The sequence below is a fragment of the Fistularia commersonii genome, chromosome 12, assembly GCF_037954325.1.
Source record: "Fistularia commersonii isolate RoL2024-O1a breed Wild chromosome 12, RoL_Fcom_v1.0, whole genome shotgun sequence".
Classification (NCBI taxonomy): Eukaryota; Metazoa; Chordata; class Actinopteri; order Syngnathiformes; family Fistulariidae; genus Fistularia; species Fistularia commersonii.
In genome coordinates this window covers 8,581,173-8,602,458 of record NC_141295.1, presented here as the reverse complement: position 1 = coordinate 8,602,458, position 21,286 = coordinate 8,581,173, and the positions used below count along the sequence as shown (strand labels likewise).

Genomic DNA, 21,286 nt, shown 5'->3' with positions numbered 1-21,286 from the left:
ACGCCCAACTTGAGCTTTTATGTGTGCTGATGTTATGTTAAATACCCGTGACGTCTAAGGCAGGAGACTTTCTCTATACTTAGCTTGACCTTGTTTTATATATTCCCACCTTCATTTGATTTGATACATACCCCTTTAAAAAACGACCTAGTTTTGAAACCAGCAGAAGCTCATGATGGATGGAAATCCCAGGGTGCAATTATAAAACAAATTTCTGTCATTAAGATCCAGAAAATAATGAAGCGATAACCTCTAGTCAAATATGTGATTTGACTAGAGGTTATCGCTTCGTCCCACATATATTATAAAAAAATACATGAATAAAAACCCCATCAATTTGCATGCACAAAGATTTTTTTTTATAATATGTTTATAAATCACATCGTTATGAACGCTACCCAACAGATAGACATCCTGCTTTGAGTGATTTATTTATTTCCTATTGGTTTGTTGTCGAAAGATAGCCGTGTTCAGTTAAAACACTCGTTTAATCTCGGGTTTTACGGGGCCAGACTCTCTGTTGATCCTTTCCCAGTCAAAAAATAGTTAAAAATAACCGGAACGTTTGCTTCCGGAGCAGCGTCACTGGGTTCCTCCGGACGGGGAACAGCAGCTTATGGGAGGGTCGGAGGAGAAGAAGCGAGCACGGAGAGAAGGGAGGGGAGCGAGAAACAAGCAGGAGGACGGCGGCGAGGACGTGAACACGCCAGACTCCGGTGAGTATGGAGGATATACCCGCGATCGTCGCGTTTTTTATTTTTTATTCATATCCGCTGCGGATCTGGCATCAAAAAAGGTGTGTAACGAGCGCAACTTTCCCGGTTGTTCCTCCGGCGCGACGCATTGCTCCCGCATCCGCGGGGCCCGCCGCGCCGGAGACGAGTCGCGGCGGAATGGAAACGGGACTCGGGGCGGGAGGAGGGGGGAGGTGGGACGGGACGGGACGGGGCGAGGGGAGGGAGCGTCGCACCAGATGGGGATTTCACACAAAAACACATCGGTGTTGCCTCTTCAAGGGGGGGCTTTTGTCTGTGGCGGAGTTTACACGTTGCGTGTTTGGGGGTGCGGGGTGTGACAATTGTTTACTAGAAGCTAGCAGTCGGTTGAGAGCGGCTGCTTTGCCTCAAAGGTTACCGATACTAGTTCCAGCTCCTGCCGGCTGAAATCTTTGGAGAAAACCCTGCATCCATGGATTTCTGTAAATATTTCATATTACGTCCTCCGTGCAAATGGTCCCTAAAACGGTTGGGAAGATGACAACCCTTTTCTGTAATGTTAAAACCAGACTGCGCGAAAATGTGGAAGACATCCAAGGGATGTGCACAGAAACCTAACATATGAACATTCATCTGAGTAGTATGGGTTGTTAAACTATCCCAAGATTGATTTTTCTACCGAGCACGCTTTCAACAAGTTTAGATTGATTCATTCAGACGATCCTGAAGAAATACACAATCGTTCTTACTCGCTTGTCACTCTGCAAAGTAAAAGTTTTCAAGTTCTATAGATTTCACGAATGTTCGTACTTGTAGTTTACATTCTGCTAAATGGTAAAATGCATTTAATAATGAGATGGAACTGAATTTCTTATACATTCTTATAAGAAAAGGAGATCAGCAGCAGTTTATTTACTAGATAAATGACTAGATACCAATGACAGCCACACATATCTTTTTTTTTTTTATTTACTGATGAATATATCTGGACTCTAGTAGGCCTCACCCTTTGCTTCCTGTCTAGAGATGCTCCTCTTCCTGAGTCACAGCAGTCTAGCCCGGTGCAGTATACATATCTAAGCTGAACAACAATTTAAAGGGCTCCCCTGCGAAACAAATAAAGGAGGGTATTCTCTTAACATGCACACAATATGTGGAACAGTCTGGTGCTGGAGGCCTTGCAGGCTTCAGGGGTGAGGCTTGTGTTGGTGCATAGTGCTGGCCGGACACCACATGCTAATCATTCCCAGCTTTGGTAGTTTGTGCCTCCCCTCTTGAGATAATAAGCCTATTTATTTTATACAAACATGGAGCCACTTAATTGCTTGTTTATCTTATAGTTAAAGGAATTTGAGGAGTGATTTGTATAACTCCTGTCTTTGTGTCCTGAAAGTATGGAAGTGAGCGAGTTGAGTTTCCGTTTGAGTCTTTGTTCCTAAAGAGGAAACACTGCAGGCTTTGCATTTGAAAACCTAAACATCAGGTGTGTGCTGATTTTTCTATTGACTTAATTTCTATTCTATTGGTTGTTGTGCAGGGAGAGCGTAAGCATATACAAATATTTCAGTGAATTCTTTTTGTGTTTTGCTTTGGGAAGGGAAGGGACACTGAAGTTGTTGACAATAACATGTATTACCAAAGGATTTGCGTGCTCTTTTTGGAGTGCACCGCTGAGGTTTACCCTGTTTCCCTGCCTCACAGTCCTAGTGATACAGCTCTCAGGATTTTGTTTCGCAGCAAATTTTCCAAAATCTTTTTCTTTACATTTTTGGAGGTTTGGGTATAAGAATATATTCCCACTTTCACTGGAAATCCTTTGGTGTATGGGCACTAGGTAGGAAATAATCAGGCCTGATAGCAACCAGTACTAGTTCTGTGATTGTGAACCACAAGTTAGTAATAATTGGTGATGCACCAATTTAATAATTGAATCTTGACATTTATTAAGTACTTTGAAAGAGATTGTTCTGGCAACATTACAACAAGGTTGATTTATTCAGTTGATTTTGTTATTTTAATGCAGTAGTATACCCACTGGTCTATGTTTTGATAAATTATTGTTAATTTCATGGAGAGAGGAGACTCAGCAGTTTTCAGTTTTTATCAGCTGCCTTATTGTTTACTTTAGTAATAATACCAAATTTGCTGATGTGCACATTTTTTTTCAAACATTTGTTTGAAAAAAGATTGATGTTGCTCACTCATCGGAAGATTTCCATCAACAAGGTAGTCAGCCTTTTCTTTGACAGAGTTAGAAGCAGTGTCATGGCTAAAAAAGGGAGATTATTACACCACGAGTGGAAACGATGCACTGTCATCCACACTGCTTCTTCGTCATTCCCTACCTTCCTGCATTGCCTTGTCTCCTTTTCACATTATTCCCCAGTCACATTAATTGCGGTGGACTTTTTTTCTTATCTAGACCGAGCCACAGCTCTCAGTCTATGTGTGTTTGAGAATATCATGTCACTGCTAATTGTTGAGGACTGTATATTCTGTCCCTCACTTTTTTCTGCTTCTTCTTTTTTCATTATATTCATCCCTTTCCATTTTCCCCCTCCTCCCCCTCTCTCTGTAGCTTTTCTCACCAACATCAGGAGTTGCTGAGCATGGGAAAAAATGTCTGGGACATGTATGTGCCAAGTATTGGGCCAAGCATTGCTGACTGTTCCTGTGTGCTTGTGTGTTTGTTTTGCTTTGGTCAGATGAAAGGGCATCCATTTCAAAATGGCCCCTCCTCAACCTCTGCCTGGTTCACACCATGGGAAGTCAGACCTTATCTGTTTCTCTGTATGTGTACCAACAACATGGGTTTATGTTGCTGTTGTACCTGAGCGAGTTGTTAGTTGAGGTCATGCTAGACAGCTGTTGAAAAAGGACAGCGAAAGTGTGTCCATGCAAACATGCGTGTGTGCGTATTTTTGTGTAGATGTGTGTGAGCAATCAGATAAAGAGCAGGGAGATCTGTTATCGGGGAGATCTGTTATCATCACCCTGCTTCCCCTATGAAACAATACCAGTGGTCCGCCCTTGACCAAACGTGTGTGTGTGTGTGCATGCGCGTGCACGTGTGCGTGCATGTGTGTGCGCAGACATGAGCACATTTGAATATGTGTAGAGAGCTTCACCAGATTGGACAGATGAATGATGAATTAAGGACAGCAGAGAGTAGATTCATCTCATTCTGTCAAGTTGGCAAGATAAAAATGCCACAGTTTGTTGGTGAGTATTTATGTGATCTGGTCATGCGATCATGCAGGTCTTCAATGTTTGTGTACATATTGTCAATCCTTTTCCGTATCTATTTTTCTTCACAATCTTTTCCAGTCCCCCCATCGTTGCCGCTCAATAGAGTTATTGTGCCCACTGTTAGCCAGGCTGCAATATGTGTGGTTATGCATTGTTATTGCAGGGAGCACACAGCCATGAGGTGTGTTTGAACAGACAAGGAGCACAGAGGCCCTCTTCATCCTGTAGGGAGTGACAATGAATGATGGGACCCTTTTCCCTTTCTCTATCTATCCTTTCTGTCTGTACTTCTTCTGTTATTGTCTGACAGGTTTCATCCATATGTTCCTAATTGCCATGTTTTTTCAATTAAATTTTGCATCTATGTATTCTCTCGTTTGTGCATGTCTGTATGCTACCGTGCAATGCTGTCTTCGCGCTGTCAAGACTGCCTTGTAATTGGGTCATCAGTATGCATATTATTCTGCATACCAATGACCTGTGCAAGCAGGTGAGGATGGACGGGGTGTCTACTCTTTCATTAAACTCCCATGAAAGATGAGGGCATGAGCTCAGGTCTGTCAGAGATCTGACTTTCATTCCCTTTTGTTTATATATTTTTGTTGTCTTTTCCTCATGACTGCTCATGCACACATATCTACGTCACTCACTTTCAGTTCAGCTCCATAATGTTTTTCTCCTTCTATGACATTCTTCTTTCTCTTTTATTGTCTCTTTATCTCACTTTTTCTTCAAATTTTCTCTCTTGTCTCTCCTCCTCTGAATGTATAACACATTCACACTACCAAACAACATGAAAGTCAGAATGTAAACTAAGAGGCTATAAAAGTCAAGAGCCCTAGGTGCCTCTATAAATTGGTCCACTGCAGCAAGTTCAAGGATTTTTGCTGCATTGTCTCAAAACAAGGATTGGCTTGGTGCTGCTGTTGTGCTTTGGCTGCACTCAGTATGAACAATTGAACAGAATACTGTAGTGTTCAGCTAGTAACAGGTGACTTGAAAGCAAAAGGAATTGTCAAGGTTTGTGAAAGGAAGCTATTAAGGGATTTGAAACCATTGATCAAGGATATCTGCTGTTAGACTGTCATGAATCTGCAAATATCCCAGCGATAAAAGAGTACAGTTGTCATTGTAAATTGTTTGAATGGGTTCACTTTATCATCCACTGCATTTTAAAGTCTTGCACCTCTATTCGGTTTTGCTTTATCTCTGCGATGACTTTTTAAGTTACTTATGGAGATGGTTTGTTACAGTGATTTTGACTCTGAGCCGGTTTCGATGGTATTGTTTTGTCTTTGCAAGATAATGTTTGTTAAAAAATTAGGAAATATAATAATTTTGTTAAGCATCACGAAGATGTAATAGATATTATTGTTTTTTCAAATTATCGGTGGAGCGGAAGCCACATTCCATAGATAAGTTTCAGCAAATAAGATACTGCGTATTGGAGGTCACTTATGTATGTATATGTAGAAGACATCATAACAACTGCCTGAAGTTTCTGACTTGAAGCACAAATTTTGCCATACAGGCAAGTTGAGTTGGGACAAAAATATACATTATGCTCTCTTGCAGTACATTAACAATGCACTGGCTTAGGGGGTTGGAGCGGTCGTCCTTGAAATCCTGGTTTGATTCCCGTATCCTCCTGGCCTTTCGAAGTGTTGTTGAGCAAGACATTGCTGCCCTGGCTGCCCTCTGCTTCATCTATGATGGGTTAAATGCCGTAGTCAAATTTCACTGATCTTGTGCTCTATGTATAACCGAATGTGACAAGAAAGGCATTTCTTCTTCATATGCACAGTGCAGCTCACTTCACTGAAAAAAAATTAAATCAGTAGCTGTTTTCTGCCGGGTCAGCCTTTCTATAGCTTACATTCGGATGTCCACATGGATTACCAGATATGTAAGAGAAATAAATAGTCCATGAATTTTATACCTTTTAGTTGTGCAATCTCCCAGTACTATGTTTAATTTGATATATGGGATTTAAAATGTTATTTTGCTGCTGTTTTCATCCACCTTGTGGTATGCACAAAATTATTCCAGAATCATACGCCATTAACATTGTTTACAGAAGACCCTCCGATTTAATTTCCCAAGTTTGTTTTCTTTTACAGGATATGACCCCATTTTGACTTCTATTTAAATTGAAAGTGCAGGTCCATGAGTTGCTGTAATGTTATGGCTTACTGTATATTGAAATCCTTTAAGTTAAAGCTGGAAACAACAAGCAGAAGAAAAGGCAAGTTCAATATATCAAAACAAAATTACATCTACAGTCATCTCAATATCCCATAATAATCTAGTGGCACATGTAGAGTACAGTCACACATGTTTTACCTCAGCAAGCTCAACACCACTAACTAAAGTTTGACAGGAGGCTTACAGAAAGAGACTTTCTCAGGACATGAAGCAAAGCTCTGTAGAATCTGGGACCAGGGAAATGGTACAATAAAACACATCTGAATGATTTAATCTACTTTATTAATCTATCAGATTGCGATTACATGGTTCTGTGCAAACTTGGTAATGCGCCACAACCTTGGGGTTCTATCATCAGTGGTTTTCCACAATCTTCTCTTAGCCTTGAGCTAAAAGGGTGATAAGATCCTTGTTTTTCTAGTTGTAACAAGCAGCATTTATTGAGTAAAACTTGTGAACGCTATCGAAAACATACTTGTCTGATGAATGAACTGCAATAGGTGTGACAGGAATATTCAATGATGAATAGTCAGTCACTGAGGTCATTTGCGTTTTTTCTTTTCTTTTTTTGTATCCCGCAGTGGGAGAAAGAAGTTCACAGTTACAGGGAGGAAGTATAGCTGTGTGAACTTTATCTTTTCATTCTTTGTCTGTGATATGTATTCAGGGTTTATGAACATTAACTAAGCAGTGGGTGGGTTGGATAACCCAAAGAGTTGTGGAATTTGCCTCTTTGTTTTGCACTGACTGTGCTTAACAAGTGGTGGAAGCAGTTTTGTCACGGTCTTTGCTTGTTTCCAAACAGCTGTGGCAAAGGACTGGGCCGCTTGTTGTGGTCTGTCAACTTAAACAGTACTGTCCAGAGAAAAATGCTTTACTCAAACTAACATATGGTTTTTTCGGTTGGGAGTGAGAGATAAAGAGAGAAAGGAGACACAGTTCGTCGCAGGGTAAGAGGGACTGGACGATTTTAATGTGTTGCAGCAATCATTGCAGTGGTGTCTGTGGTTCCTCTGGCAGTGATGGGACATTCCTTTTCTGATGAGTCACTCTCTTGCTGCAATCTATTTTCTTCCCTGACATTGCTTATTTTCAATCTGTTACCCATTTTCATTGTGTCTCATTTTAGGTCCTTTCCTTCCTTCTCTCCTTCCTTTGTGACTGATGAATGAAAGCATCCAGCCAATCAGACAAAGCTTTGGTATCAATAGAATCTTGTGACATTACCATGGAAGAGTTTGCTCCTGGCTTTGTAATCACAAGGCCAAAGTGAAAACTCAGGAACAAGAAATTACACACATTTGGATTTATTCATCAATCATTAGAGAGTTTATATATAGCGTGATTTTGATCGAGATGTTTTTGTTGTCTCAATATTTTCTGTTTTAATTTCACTTGGTAACTCATGATATCGGTCACAGACTATGGGATTTTAAATACCCAGAGGGCCTCAGCCCTTTTCTGTACTTTATCTTTGTATTCTTCGACTTGGGTGATATTAAAGCATTAACCACTATTACTGTCTCTTGTCATTTTCATTGCTAAAAATATGAAACTATTAAAGTTTAGGTATATTAAAATGATCATTTGTGTTTAGGTGAAAACAACATTATGGAACTAGTGTCATTACAGATTGACATGTGTGTCTCACCACTGTGCTCACGTTTTGGCCAATGAGTTGCAGTAGAATGGTGCAGATGGTCAAGCACATACATTCTGTGTTTGCATTAAGGGTAACATATTTTCATGCAAGGAAGTGGTGGTAGACTGCAGTCAATTGAAATGAAAATTTCCATCATGTTTTTTGAAACAAGTTACCTTTGTGTTTTAACCCAATTTCATTACTGTGGTACTTGCTTTCATTCCTCTTCTTGAGTACACACGGCGTGAAATTTGTTCTAGAAAAATATGCATATGATGCAAAAATGAAAATGTGAAAGCCAAACTGAACAGGCATACTAATCTATCACTGTGGTGTTGACAAATGCAGTGGACATTCTATGATAAATGTGTAGCTTGTATCTTTGTAGCTATCCTAGAGTTACATATTCAGTTGTCACTTTCCCATTCATCCTATTCCACAAGGAAATTTTAATGTCTGGAATTACTTTGGCTACAACACCCCAGGCCTCAATGGTTGCTTACCTTTGACTTAAGGGATATAGGAGACACCTTGAGGGTTAGCAGACGTGAGAGAAATCTCTTTAGTATCTGGTCAAGGGCTGTGGCTAACCTGCTGGCCACAGCCATCCTTGCATAACATGAGTCTCTTCATTGAAATGGGCTATAATTAAAAAAATGGGTATTGTGATTGGAACTTCTGAGCCTGCTCAATGGGCCTATTTGGCAGTGATTCTCTGAAACTAACAAACCTGTCACTGTGACTCTTTCGGACAGCCTCTGCCAGTGATTCGATATTCTTAGTTGGACCAAAAGCCACCATTTGGTGCCCTCTTGTGGGTTGCACTCTGAGACCAGACTCGCAGACTGGCGACTGACTCCGACAGTCCAGAGTGAGCAATCGGTGTCTTAGAGGCTAACCACATTTACCCCGGCTATTAGAAAACTAACTTGGCGCACAGTTTAACTCAGAAAGCAGCTTAGCCCCTCACCGTGTTACTGCAGATTTCCTCTTATCCGACAACAGGAAGAATATATTCACACACACCACGCTAACACACACACACAAACTCAAACTCTTTGTGTTGAGACTTCCTTGTCCTTTTGGATGTCCTGTCACATTTCAGTTATGTACGGGATACTTAGTTCCTAATTTTGCCTCTCCCTGCCTTGCAATCGGCAGCCCTTTTGTGTTTACCTAGATGTGTGTCTTTATGTAAAATCTGAATGAATGCTTCATAGCATATGTCTCTTTGTTATCATCATGCAAAATGGGGCTCATTGTGTTACAGGCAGGGTGTTTTTTTTCCAATTTCAAATGGGTCACATCCACTATAAAACTAAATTTTTTTTTCCATTGCTATTCCATGTCCATACCCATGTCTGGCAGTTTAAGTATATCAGTGAGAAAGAAGCAACACTTTACAGTGTAGATTTTCCATGGCTAAGCATGTTTTAATGAATAACAGTAACATTGTTTTTGGATGATCAGTTGCATAACCAACCGCTGTTGGCTTATGACAATAGGCAAAATTTGAAGAATGGAGAAAAACATACCCAAACATCATCTAAGGAACACAGCAGTTCTAAGACCAAGCTCTGATTGATTGAAACAAAAAAAAATGTAGCCAACAGTTGATTCAAGTTACATAATAACTTGCAGTGGCATTTTTCCTTAGTCAACCATGAGGGAAAAGCTTTTGTGAATAAAATGTGTGCTTATAGATACTGTACTCTATTTAGAAAAGTCAAACTTGTTTTTTAAAGCTTTTTCCCACTGAAGAATTAGGCACGTTGACAGAACAATAAACAGCCAGACATTTCTCTTTAATTCTAGCCCTGCTTGTTGTTTTCTGTCTGTATGCCTGGCTTTTCCTGTTGCGTCCTCATGTGTGTTCCAAAGGGCTTGAAGGACCGACAGCGGACTTCCCACTCGTCCGTGTGGTGTACTTTTACTCCTCACGCTCAGTCTCTCATCCACAGGAAAGAGCGAATGAGAGAAGCAGAGTAAAAGGGGGTTGATGTGTGCTGGGATGTGGCAGTGGGGGGAGGACTTACAACATACACTCATTCCCAAGTTTCCAAAATCTCATATCCAGGAATCCGTCCCCTGGCTTTGGTTTCAAAAAGTCGTCTTCTCCACGTCACAGGAATTCTGTGTCTGTAAATGTCTGTAAATTCTTCAACCTCCAGTGTATTAGCTAAAGGCAAGTTATTGGAATTTAGCTAGAGTTGCTCAACTTCCTGTGTCTAAGTTAGGCAGGGGGACATACACAAGTAGAATGCAACTGCATGTACAGTATCTTAGTTTTTGTAGATAACACTTCTTTTTTTCCTCCACAACCATACAGTAAAATAGCCTTATTCTTCACTTCAGTTTGTCTTTAATTCACCCTGGACAAGTGTAGACCTCAATTTATTCAGGGTAAATCTTTAAAACTAGTACACCTTTGCCACACACACTGTAGGCATCACACACTTTGACTCCAGAGGTCAGTATGTATATATCTATATGTTTTGACTTCTCTTTTCGTTCCCCAATTATATTCTTGCCCCCCAGACACTCGAACCCCACCACCCTCTTTCAGAAACGGCATGCTTGAAATTCTTTGGCACACTCTGAAAATTCCTAACTGTTTTTCTTTCTTTTGTGGTCATTTTCTCATTTGCTGTCCCACCCATGGTGAACCATGCATCTGGAAAATGATCCCTGTAGCTGGATGTAAACAGCGTATTAGAACATGCATAAACGTACACACATAAACAGTAACATTCTCATTCTTATGGGAGTAGAACCACAGATGATCTATTTCTGTTTGTCCTTTGCACATTCTCTGTTGCCTATGCAAGGACAATGCTTGGCCACAGGGGCAAACCGACCCGAAGTGTGTGCGCGTGTGTGCTTGTATGTGTCTGCACACTAGATTGTTTGTCTTGGCCGCGGTCCCGTCCAAAGTGTTACTTTGTCTCTGTTACTTCCCTTGATTGAGAATTGAAGCATGAACATCCTCACCCAAACACAGCTATACATCCACACATTCATGAACATTCACACACCTCCTTACTGGGCTTTTGAGATATAATTTGTGCATCATTTTAACAGATTCTTAGGGCGTAACAATACACAAGAGCTGCAGCACCTTAATTCGAATATATCACAATATCAGGGTATTTTGTGTTGGTGGGGAGTCTGTGCATAAAGCACCTGCATGATTTTGTTTGTTTGTTTGTTTTCTCTTTTCTTTTCTGTGCCTCTTAAAACACCTACTGAAGTTTTAAGACATTTAGTGTGTAAGTGCTCCCATTGATTAAATTCAGATAACATGCTATTCAACCTTCGTAATTTCTGAGCAAAGTGAAATAGCCATTAGCCATCAAAGCCACTGGTTATGGGATTTTAATGATCTAGGAAAATATGGAAAAAGTTGTCTTAATGTCGGTTTTACGGTCCAATTCCTTGTAACCTCGTCTCGATTCCTCATCCTGATATGCTCTCAGGTATACAACCAAACACAGGATATCACACACACCACATGAAGCATTTTAATGATATTGTATTGACATAATGATAAACTGATCATAGTCTCATTGGTGTTTTCTCAGGTCTATCATTTTTAAATGTAATTTGGAAAGCGTCGTCTTACTTTTAAAGCGTCGTCTCACTTAGTAAAACCTACAACTCAGGATTGGGATGAATTTGAACGTACGATGATATGGAGTTTGCATTGCAGCTATATATGACCTCAAATACTATCAAAAAGGATGATTTTTAAAGGGGTGGTGTGTGGGTCATGTTTTGAAGATGTTTTTACACTGCAAAACATTATAGACCAAGTAGCTGATTTAGACAAAGTGTAAAGATAAAGGGTCATCCGTATGTGCAGGCTGATTGACAGAATCTAATTTCCATGTCTTGTAATCGAAGTTGAGTAACCGTCTGAACTCCAGTGCAGATAAAACAAAGCCCAAAAAGACCTGGAAATGTTGCTTGCTATTGTGCAGCCGACTAACAGGTTCATATCCTGATCCAAAAGTTAGAAAAACACCCAGTTTTGTTTCATATTCTGCATGCATTCCCTAGCCAAGCTGCTAACTGCAAAATGTTTTGCTCTCGTGTCAATCTGTGGTAACAGATGGGGTTTCTCACAAATGGAGGGGCAGATGAAGAGAGGAGTGGCTGTAAATCAGGATTGTAGAGAGAAATTGGTGGTTTTATGAGCGTTACAGACCGTCTTCACTTTTAATAAAGAAGGCAATTTTCTTCTAGACAAAGGAAAGAGAAAGAGGACATGAGAGGTTGGAGATGGATTCGGTGTCGGCAGGAAGATGAAGAGGAAACGGATGAAAATTGGGATGAGGGGAAGCGGTACAAATTAAGGAGGTGTAGTAAAGAGTGGCGAGTAACCTTGAGATAGAATGGCAGGAAAGAGAGATGAGAGACGCATCAAACCACTGGCTGGCATCTACTCAGCATATGAATTTCAAAGCAATCTGTCTTGGCCTCACTTACTCCAGAGTTTGGTAAATGGGGGTGGTTACTTTCAGCTCACATGCAAAAAGACAGATATTGAGAGTTAAAAAGGCTGCAGCTGCTCCCTTCAATCTTGCCCCAGCCAGATCCCACCCATGTGCGCGCACACACACACACACACACATATACACACACACACACACACACACACACACACACACACATACAACATACCTTTGACATTTGCCCACACACAAACAACAGCACACACTTGTCGAGTTGGCCAGTGGGTCAGAAGTCACGGGCCTGCTGTGACACATCACAGATCTAATTACACCCCCCCCTTCCAACCTCCCAACCTCCAACCACCTTGCATTTTGTTCTGTGTGTTCCCATGGTTCAGTTTTTGCCTGTGCATTTAACTGTTTAAAAGCAAGTCCGCATGGACTGCTCCCCATCATATATACAACACTTAGGCGTTTGCCTTTTTGTATACATCTGCGTATCACTACCCTCTCCTCCCTGACCACAGAGAGACCCTGTAATTATGCATAGACACCCCCCCCCCCTCATCCACAGCAGAGGACTGCAGAGTGGGTGTGGAGGGGATGTTACAAGGTTTGAAGCTAGGTCCAAATAGGAGCACAGCTAGGACTGAGAGTTAAAGTTTTAGTGCATACTTGTGCTGCTACTGCTGCTGCTGCTGCTGCTGCTGCTGCTGATCTGTGAATGTGGAAAGTTTTTTTTGTCTTCATTATATGTGTAGAGGCATGATGGAAACTACAGCGTAATCTGAAATTTGTTGGTTTTACTTTAGCTCAGCAACTTGTATTTGGAATTTTACCAGTGTGCAAACTTTTCGTCTCAAATTTACATCGAGCATTGAGTTGAAACATGTTTTTTTTCTCATTTTAAATTTTTGGCACTGTGTCCCTAATTCCAGATGAGCAAAAGTAGTGAAGCAAGTAAAAAATAAAATAAAGCTACATAAATTCTCTGGAGACCGTGCTGCGACACCTGATTAACTGTTTTACTATCAGCGCTATAATTACTTGGATTATTTTCTGTGACAAAGATTCTTTAATTTTGGACACATTCTAATTTAGATTTGTCAAGCTGAATCATTTAACACCCCTCAATTTTTGAGGACCCTTGAGGGACTTTGTATGCATTGTATTGTAAACATATAAATTATATGTATGCATTGTAATGCTAATTGTATAAATTAAAAACAATTATGAATGGACACGTAGCATAACAAGCTGTTACTGCTCACCGATTTATTGCTGATAAGAAGATGGAAAATATCTGATGCAGATGTTTTAATGTCAAATAAGACCTTTAGAATAACACATCTTTATTACTCATACCTATTAAGGCCTCTCAAGGTCAAAAGTAACCTGAAGCATATATACTTTATCATATAAATTCCATCCATCCATCCATCTTCCCCCTCTTATTCAGAGTCGGGCCGCAGGGCAGCAGCCGGAGCAGTGAGGCCCAGGCCTCCCTCTCCCCCGTCACATGGTCCAGCTCCTTTGGGGTGACCCCAAGGTGTTCCCAGGCCAGCCTGGAGACATATCTCTCCAGCGTGTCCTGGGTCTTCACTGTGGTCTCGTCCCAGATGGACATGCCTGGAATACCTCCCCCAGGAGGCATCCTGACCAGATGCCCGAGCAACCTCATCTGGCTCCTCTCTATGCGAAGGAGCAAGGGCTCTACTATGAACTCCCCCCAGATGACCGAACTTCTTACCCTATCTTTAAGGGAGAGTCCGGCCACCCTGCGGAGGAAATTACCCATAGCTCATGACACTATAGGTGTGGGTGGGAACGTAGATCGACCGGTAAATTGAGAGCTTTCCCTTTAAGCTCAGCTCCCTCTTGACCAAGACGGACCGGTTAAGAGTCTGCAACGCTGCAGACGCCGCACCGATCCAGCTGTTGATCTCCTGCTCCATCCTTCCGTCACTTGTGGACAAGACCCCGATGTACTTGACCTCCTCCACTTGGGGCAGAACCTCTTACCTGAGCTGGAGAGGGCATTCCACCCCATTTCCGGTTGAGCACCATGGTCTCGGATTTGGAGGTGCTGATCCTCATCCCTGCCGCTTTACACTCGATTGCAAACCGCTCCAGTTAGAGCTGGAGATCATGGCCTGATGAAGCCAACGGAACCACATCATCTGCAAAAAGCAGAGACTCAATCCTGCGGGCCACCAAACCGGATCCTCTCGATGGTCTTGCTGCACCTACAAATTCTGTCCATAAAAGTTCTGAACAGAATCAGTGACAAAGGGAAGCCCTGCTGGAGTCCAACTATCTCGGAAACGGGTCTGACTTACAACCGGCAATGCAGACACAGTTCCGACACCGATCATACAGGGACCGAGCAGCCTGTATGATGGGGTACGGTACCCCATACTCCCGGAGTATCCCCCACAGGATTGCCCGTGGGACACGGTCCAATGTCTTTTCCAGGTCCTCAAAACACATGTAGACTGATTGGGCAAACTCCCATGCCCCCTCGAGGACCCTCCTTGATCCGGGGTTCAACGACCCAGCGGACCAACTTGTCTAGCACTGCTGAACAGACCTTTCCAGGGAGGCTGAGGAGTGTGTTCCCCCTGTAGTAGGAGCACACCCTCTGATCGATCCCACTTTTCAAAAAGGGGTATCACCACCCCAGTCTGCCAGTCCATTGGCACTGTGCCCCATATCCATGCAATGCGGTACAGGCGTATCAGCCAGGACAGCCCCTACAGCATCCAGAGCCTTGAGGAACCCATGGCGGACCTCATCCACCCCCGGGGCCCCACTCCCTTGCGGAAATAGTAAATTCTGGACACAGGTGTGTCTGCCCCGGAGTCCCCCAGCTCTGGTTTCTGATTGGAAGGTATTTCAACAGGTGACGATCAGTCGACAGCTCTGCCCCTCTTTTCACCTGAGTGCCCAGGCCATGCGGCCGCAAGTCCAACGATCCATCTATACGTTGAAGTTTCCCAGTTTCCCCTCTCTAGCAGTCCCTCTAAGGAACACAAGAAGGGTGGGTTAAGGGAAAACTCGGTCCAAAGATTATCTTCTTCATGGGAGGTCTTCTGAGCCCCACGTTGTCTGGTCCCTCACCTGGGACTTATTTTCTTTCGGTGACCCCTTCCAGGGGCTTGGGCCCTCAACAACATAGCTCCCAGGATCACTGGGACACTCAAATTAATTGTTATATTTAATAATAATAATTGTTTTATGACACAATTTTCTTTCCTTTTTGATATGGCTTCATGATAACATGGATTGGGGGTTTTATGAGTTTTGAGAATTGTAATAATGATGATATGATTAGTGTTTCATTCAAGATGATTATTAATTTTCCATTGTCAATTGTAGAATCAAAAATAAAACAAGATGACAATTCTTTTTGTTCTTGATGATGATTGCCATCATCATTCATGGGTTTATTCAGCACCTCATTCAGGGACAAATGGGATTTTATCGTCCAGTCCAACTATGCTTATAATCTCTCTTCCAACAAAGATGAAGTACAACGAGAAATGTTTTGACTGCACGATTCGTTAATATGAATATGTTTTGGTTGTCAAAAAGCAGGGAAGGGTGTTTACAAGTCTCCAGTGGCATTTTTTTTATAATAGTTCCAGTCAGTAAATGACTGGCAAGACTGCACTGCAGAATGAAACAAGTAATATGAGCTTCATACAAAGTGAGCCTCATGTTCTCACACAGGCCCATATAGACACACACACACACACACCTTGTTTATTAATGTTTGATTGTGGTTTTGAATAATTGATGTGTCTTTATTTGTCCCTTTTTTGTCCTGTAGTTCTCACTCTTTACTCTTTTACTCCACCCGTCCCTCCCTCTCTCTCACCCTCTCATACGCTCTGTCTGTCTCTATCTGTCTCTCCCTCATTCCCTCATGCTTATTAATCCCGCTTTATGTCTGTCTCTCCCACAGGACATTGTTTCCTCAGTAAAACTGGCGCGATTGGATGACAAGAGAATCTGTTGACTGACAGTATGGATGTCCTCCATCCTAGACTTTCCCACAATGCTTAGGTCTCTGGTAAGTAAGTTTTAAAAAGGGCCCTTTCAATTTAGTATTTATTTAGCCTTAATAAAGCATTGCTTGTGAAGCCTACTGATGTCCAGAAATAACAAAAAATTACGAGGAATACCCCTAGTTTATTATTAAGAATAATTAGTGAAAAGGCCGTACTTATCAGACATGGGTAGTAAATTAAATACATTAAGAGGATCTTGTTCCACTATGATGATTCTATTACAACCTCGGTCAAATAAGAAAAGTAACACCAACTGTATTGGATTTAACACTGTCTTGTCAGTCTCTTCATATACAAAGAAGTTAGATTTTTTTGTGTCTGAACAATTAATGGCATTTTAACGTATTTTTCCCCAGTTGCACCTTGATACTGTGATATTTTCATTGTTATTGAACATGAGTCACCTTATTTATTTAGTGTGTTACCTCCATCATAGTAAATCGTCTGTGAAAATGATTTTGGCCCCAAATGACATAGTAAAAGTAACATTCCTTATATTCTTCTTCTGTAAATAACTTTATCATTTTTCCCACTTAGATTAACAGCTGAGTCCACTGAATCTTGAACTGTGACCAGCTCTGCTCTATGACTGACCTTCTATCAGGTACAAAATACCAAAAGACCGTTTCATACTCTCAAAAAGTATGTTCACATTTGGTTTCACCGTCAATTTGCTGATAGAAATGAAAAGCTCCAAAAAGTTATTTGTCAGTGTTCTGCTATCAAGAGTTTCATCTTTAATTTCTTCTTAATTTTGTTTGAGGATATTACCAAATTTATTGAGAATTCATTACACTTGAGGAGACACTTGGTATATTAATGCTTTGGAATTAATTACATTTCAAAATAATGCAAGACAAAACAGCTATACCTACTACTTTAGCTGTTAAAAATTTGATAGTAACTCATTTTGGATTGAGCACTCCTGGACTTGTTTTACTTAGCCATCATACACATTTGACCACAAAGATTATAATTTGTTAAGTTTTTGTTAAAACAGTTGTTTGCTACGGCAGCAGGATTATTTGTATTTGCTTACCGGCCAATTCCTACAGTCCAAACGGACATGCATCTGGCCATGTGATAATGATTGAATATACACGCCATAATGTTTTATTGATAATATATTTAACATATTATTGTAATATATTCAATGTCAATATAATTGACATACGGGCAGCATGTCAATATTTTTATGGTCCTCATTTAACTGTTAATAGTCTATAGCACAGAGATGCAATAAATGATTAGTTTCACCTGAGACAGTTTTAAATGAGATAGCCGTAGGTTATCCTCCAATGGGGCAAGTGCTAGGAATTTGTATACCGATGTGATTAATTACTTTCAAAAGATTGATATATTTTTAGGTTTACATGGTAACAATCATCCATGCAATGTTCATATATCTAGTAAAAGACTTGTCGGCTTAAATTGGCTTTTATATCAGTCAAGCTATAGTCGCATGAATTATAAAGTGTATATTAAGTTTACATCTTCTCCTTCTCTTCCAGTTGATCTTTCTTGTGCCATGATGATGTCAGTAGATGTGACCAATCACAATGGCCCCACTGCCACCCCTCCGACTTCGCTCAACCTGCGTTCATCCCACAACCAGCTACTTAGCAGTGATGCCATCAAGCAGGGCTCCGCCACGCCTCCGAAGTGTCGCAAAAAGTATGCGCTGACCAATATTCAGACAGCCATGGGGCTTGAAGATGTAGTGCCGTCATCATCATCCTCATCATCATCACCATCATCACCATCACAAATATCAACCCCGAACAATCCAAAACTGGCCAAGAATGGAGCCAATCAACTCCGTAAAGCTGGCCAAGATCACAACAAAAACACAACTGGTCCTGACTCAACAGAAACAGAGTCCATTTCAGAATTCATAATGGATGACCTAAATGTCAACACAACTGACGAAATGGACGGTCACACTTCAGCCAGTAATGGTCAAGGGGATGATGTCCTCAATCTGGATCGTGACCTACAACCTGAGAGTAATGATGACACTGAACCCGGGCAGAAATCAGAATCAGATTTGGACTCTACTATCCACAAAACTGTGGAGCTCAAACTCAATGACAACTCAACAGAATCTGGCTTTGACATGAACATTGAGGCAGAACAGAGTGATGATATTAGCATTCTATCTGAGAAGGAAATTATATCAATGATGAAGACTGAGGAAGATGGAGACGAGGTGGTATTGCAGGAGCAGGAAGATGAAGAGAAGAAACCTTTACTAGTGATAAAAAGTGAATCACCTTTGAAGAGTCTGGCACTAATCTCTGAGCTCCATTCAAACCTCAAGCTTCTCACATCAGGACAGGACTCTCCTGTACCCCCACCTCCTTTCCCCCCAAGACAAACAAGTCCAGAGGACACACCCCTGCTCTCGGTGGCCTCCTGCTCCTCCTCTTCCTCCTCCTCTCCAGAGACTAAGAAGGATAGAAGGACTGGTGCAAAGACAGACTGTGCTTTGAACCGGATCCAAAATCTTAACCCCAGCGACGAGGAATTGAGTTGGACCACACTGTCCCAGGAGAGCAACTCCCCTGTGGAGACAGGTACAAGAACAAACATGTAGATTTTGAAGCCTGGCATTTCGTTGATGTCGGCATTGGTCTGTGATGTGTATTTCTGATATTCTTTTATTTCTGATTTATTTATTTTTGAATGTTTCTCTTCTGCACTATATATTGGTTATGTCATACCCTCTGCTGATGATATGTTTCCATTTTGGATGAGTCTGTGTGTGCGTGCACACGCGCACATATGTACCTCTTGTATGTGTGTGTTTGTGGTCGAGGTGGCTTGTGGCCTAAATGTGCCCTTGTCAAAATTTAATACAGAAAATCATATCAATTGTAACACATTAATTGTACCCGGACCACACATCAGTTTCTCACAAGTGTGTACATCAGTTTCTCACAAGTGTGTACATAAATAACAACTTATGTACTAAGCAAACTTTAATAATAACTTGATTTAGGAAAAGCAGGATTTTAAGTATATACTGTGTAGTTTAATTTCATCTGAGGAAATAGAAGTATATGGGTCTGAATGTGCTAATCTGGACTTCTATTGAAAGGCTGAATTGTGGCATTTTTTTGGCAAATAAAAGAGTAGTTTTAGAATTATATTGAATATTATTACAAACATTTGTTCATTTCAGATTAAAGGTACCCCCAGATTCTTTAATGTTGAAGATTAATTTAAAATGTCACACCTGTGAAAGGGACACAATCAGGCCCAAATGTGTATTATGTAAAGGAACAAGGAATCTGTGTTTAGACTATTGTGTGTTAAACACATACTTCAAATTTCAGCATTGCACATTTTCCAAATGCTTTGCCACATGTTAAAATAATTTAAGCCTACTTTAGTGTCAAAATCACATCACTTTTAAGCTCTGTACACCCCAAGAGCTCTTCTTCTTCCCCCGGTACAGGTGTGTGAGAGGTGAGCGGAGATTGAAAGCGTCTTTTTACACCATTTGGCCCACTTTTCCACTCACCTTTTTCCCTATATGTATTTTGTTTTTTACTTTTTCCGTCTGTGTTCTTTCTGTTCATGTTCGTGATTTTTTGATTACTTTGTTCAGTTGTTTAGTCTGTGAGGTGTGTCTTGCGCACCTGCCCGGTGCTGCTGGCTAATCGGAGAGATGGCATCCCTCTCCTCGTCTCTCCGGCATGGAGTACGGACAATGCCGCTTGGAGAGAATACTGCTTGCAGTCAGTAGGAAGTCAGGACTATGCTGGACAACATATTTCTAATGAGGGATGTGCTTAATGAATGCGACAGTTATGATTTGAAGGCTGGCATTATTGCGTTAGATAAAGACAAGGCCTTTAATAGGGTGGACCGCTCATACTTGTTTTTGGAACTCGATGCTTTTGGTTTTGGATATTAACTTTGTATCCTTTCTGAGCCTACTTTACAATAATGCACAGGGCTGAGCTAGCAGATCGCCTTTAGATGAATAAGACAAGGCTGCCCCATCTCCGGCCAGCTGTATGGTTCAGCAATCAAGCCTTTGCTCTCACGACCAAAGAAACAGCTCCATGGCTTCCCCTTGCCAGGGCCAAGGGGACAGGAGCACTCCTTTAGCGTGTATGCTTATGCTGACGATGTGCATGTGTTTGTTTCCAACCAGGATGATGTCTAGCAACTTGTGAATGCCCTCTCCTTATATGAGAGTGTGAGCTCAGCAGAGGTGAACACTGAAAAGAGCAAAATTCTACTGCTGGGCCAATGGAGTGGCTACACTTAACCCAGTGGCTGCAGCTGGGAGGGAGAAGGACTTAAGGTGCTAGGAATGTACCTAGGGACTGATGCCTTTAGGGGAAATATCTGGGAAGGAGTGAAAGAAAAGGTTAGTGCATAGCTGTCAAAGTGATGGTGGCTCTCACCACAGCTGTCCTATAGGGCAAGAGTGCTAGTTGTCAATAATCTGATTTCCTTGATCCTTTGCTACAAGCCCTTTGGACTAGTGCCACCAAGGGACTTGTTAGAAGACCTCCAGAAGCTCATCCTGGACTTAAACTGGTCTGGAAAATGCTGGATCTGAGTGGCAGTTCTCTATCTTCCAGTCACTGAGGGAGGCGAAGGCCTTACTGGCATTTTGAGCAAGATATCAGCTTTCAGACTGCACACAGCAAGGAGGATCCTGCATGAGTGTGGGCCCAGCAGGCTGGTCACTGTAAAGCTACTCTTGTGAAAAGTTGGGAGGTTGGGGTTGGATTGACAGCTCTTTTTGATGCAACCATAGGTTTTCAACCAGACGGAATTCTTGTTGTTTTATGGTTCAGTCCTCCAAGCTTGGCAGGTTCTAGAATTTTTGTGGGTGGTGGATGAACCCCTGGACTGGTGGCTACAAAAGCCACAAACACTTACAGGGTACAATTTGAGCGTGGGGTTACCAGAGACTGTTTGCTG

The 21,286-nt window shown here is 41.6% G+C and overlaps 1 protein-coding gene across 5 annotated transcripts in view; it reads left to right on the top strand.

Moving 5' to 3' along the window:
• Positions 1 to 618: 618 nt before the first annotated feature.
• The window catches only part of apbb2b (amyloid beta (A4) precursor protein-binding, family B, member 2b), a 59,781-nt gene continuing 39,113 nt past the window's right edge, over positions 619 to 21,286 (top strand). For all 5 annotated transcript variants that reach the window (XM_086156847.1, XM_086156845.1, XM_086156846.1 and 2 more), the window contains exons 1-4: positions 619 to 716; positions 16,234 to 16,341; positions 16,877 to 16,943; positions 17,851 to 18,915. In XM_086156847.1, the coding sequence (XP_086012973.1) occupies positions 16,925 to 16,943; positions 17,851 to 18,915 (1,084 nt within the window). In that variant the 5' untranslated portion in view covers positions 619 to 716; positions 16,234 to 16,341; positions 16,877 to 16,924. The remainder of the gene's footprint in view (positions 717 to 16,233; positions 16,342 to 16,876; positions 16,944 to 17,850; positions 18,916 to 21,286) is intronic.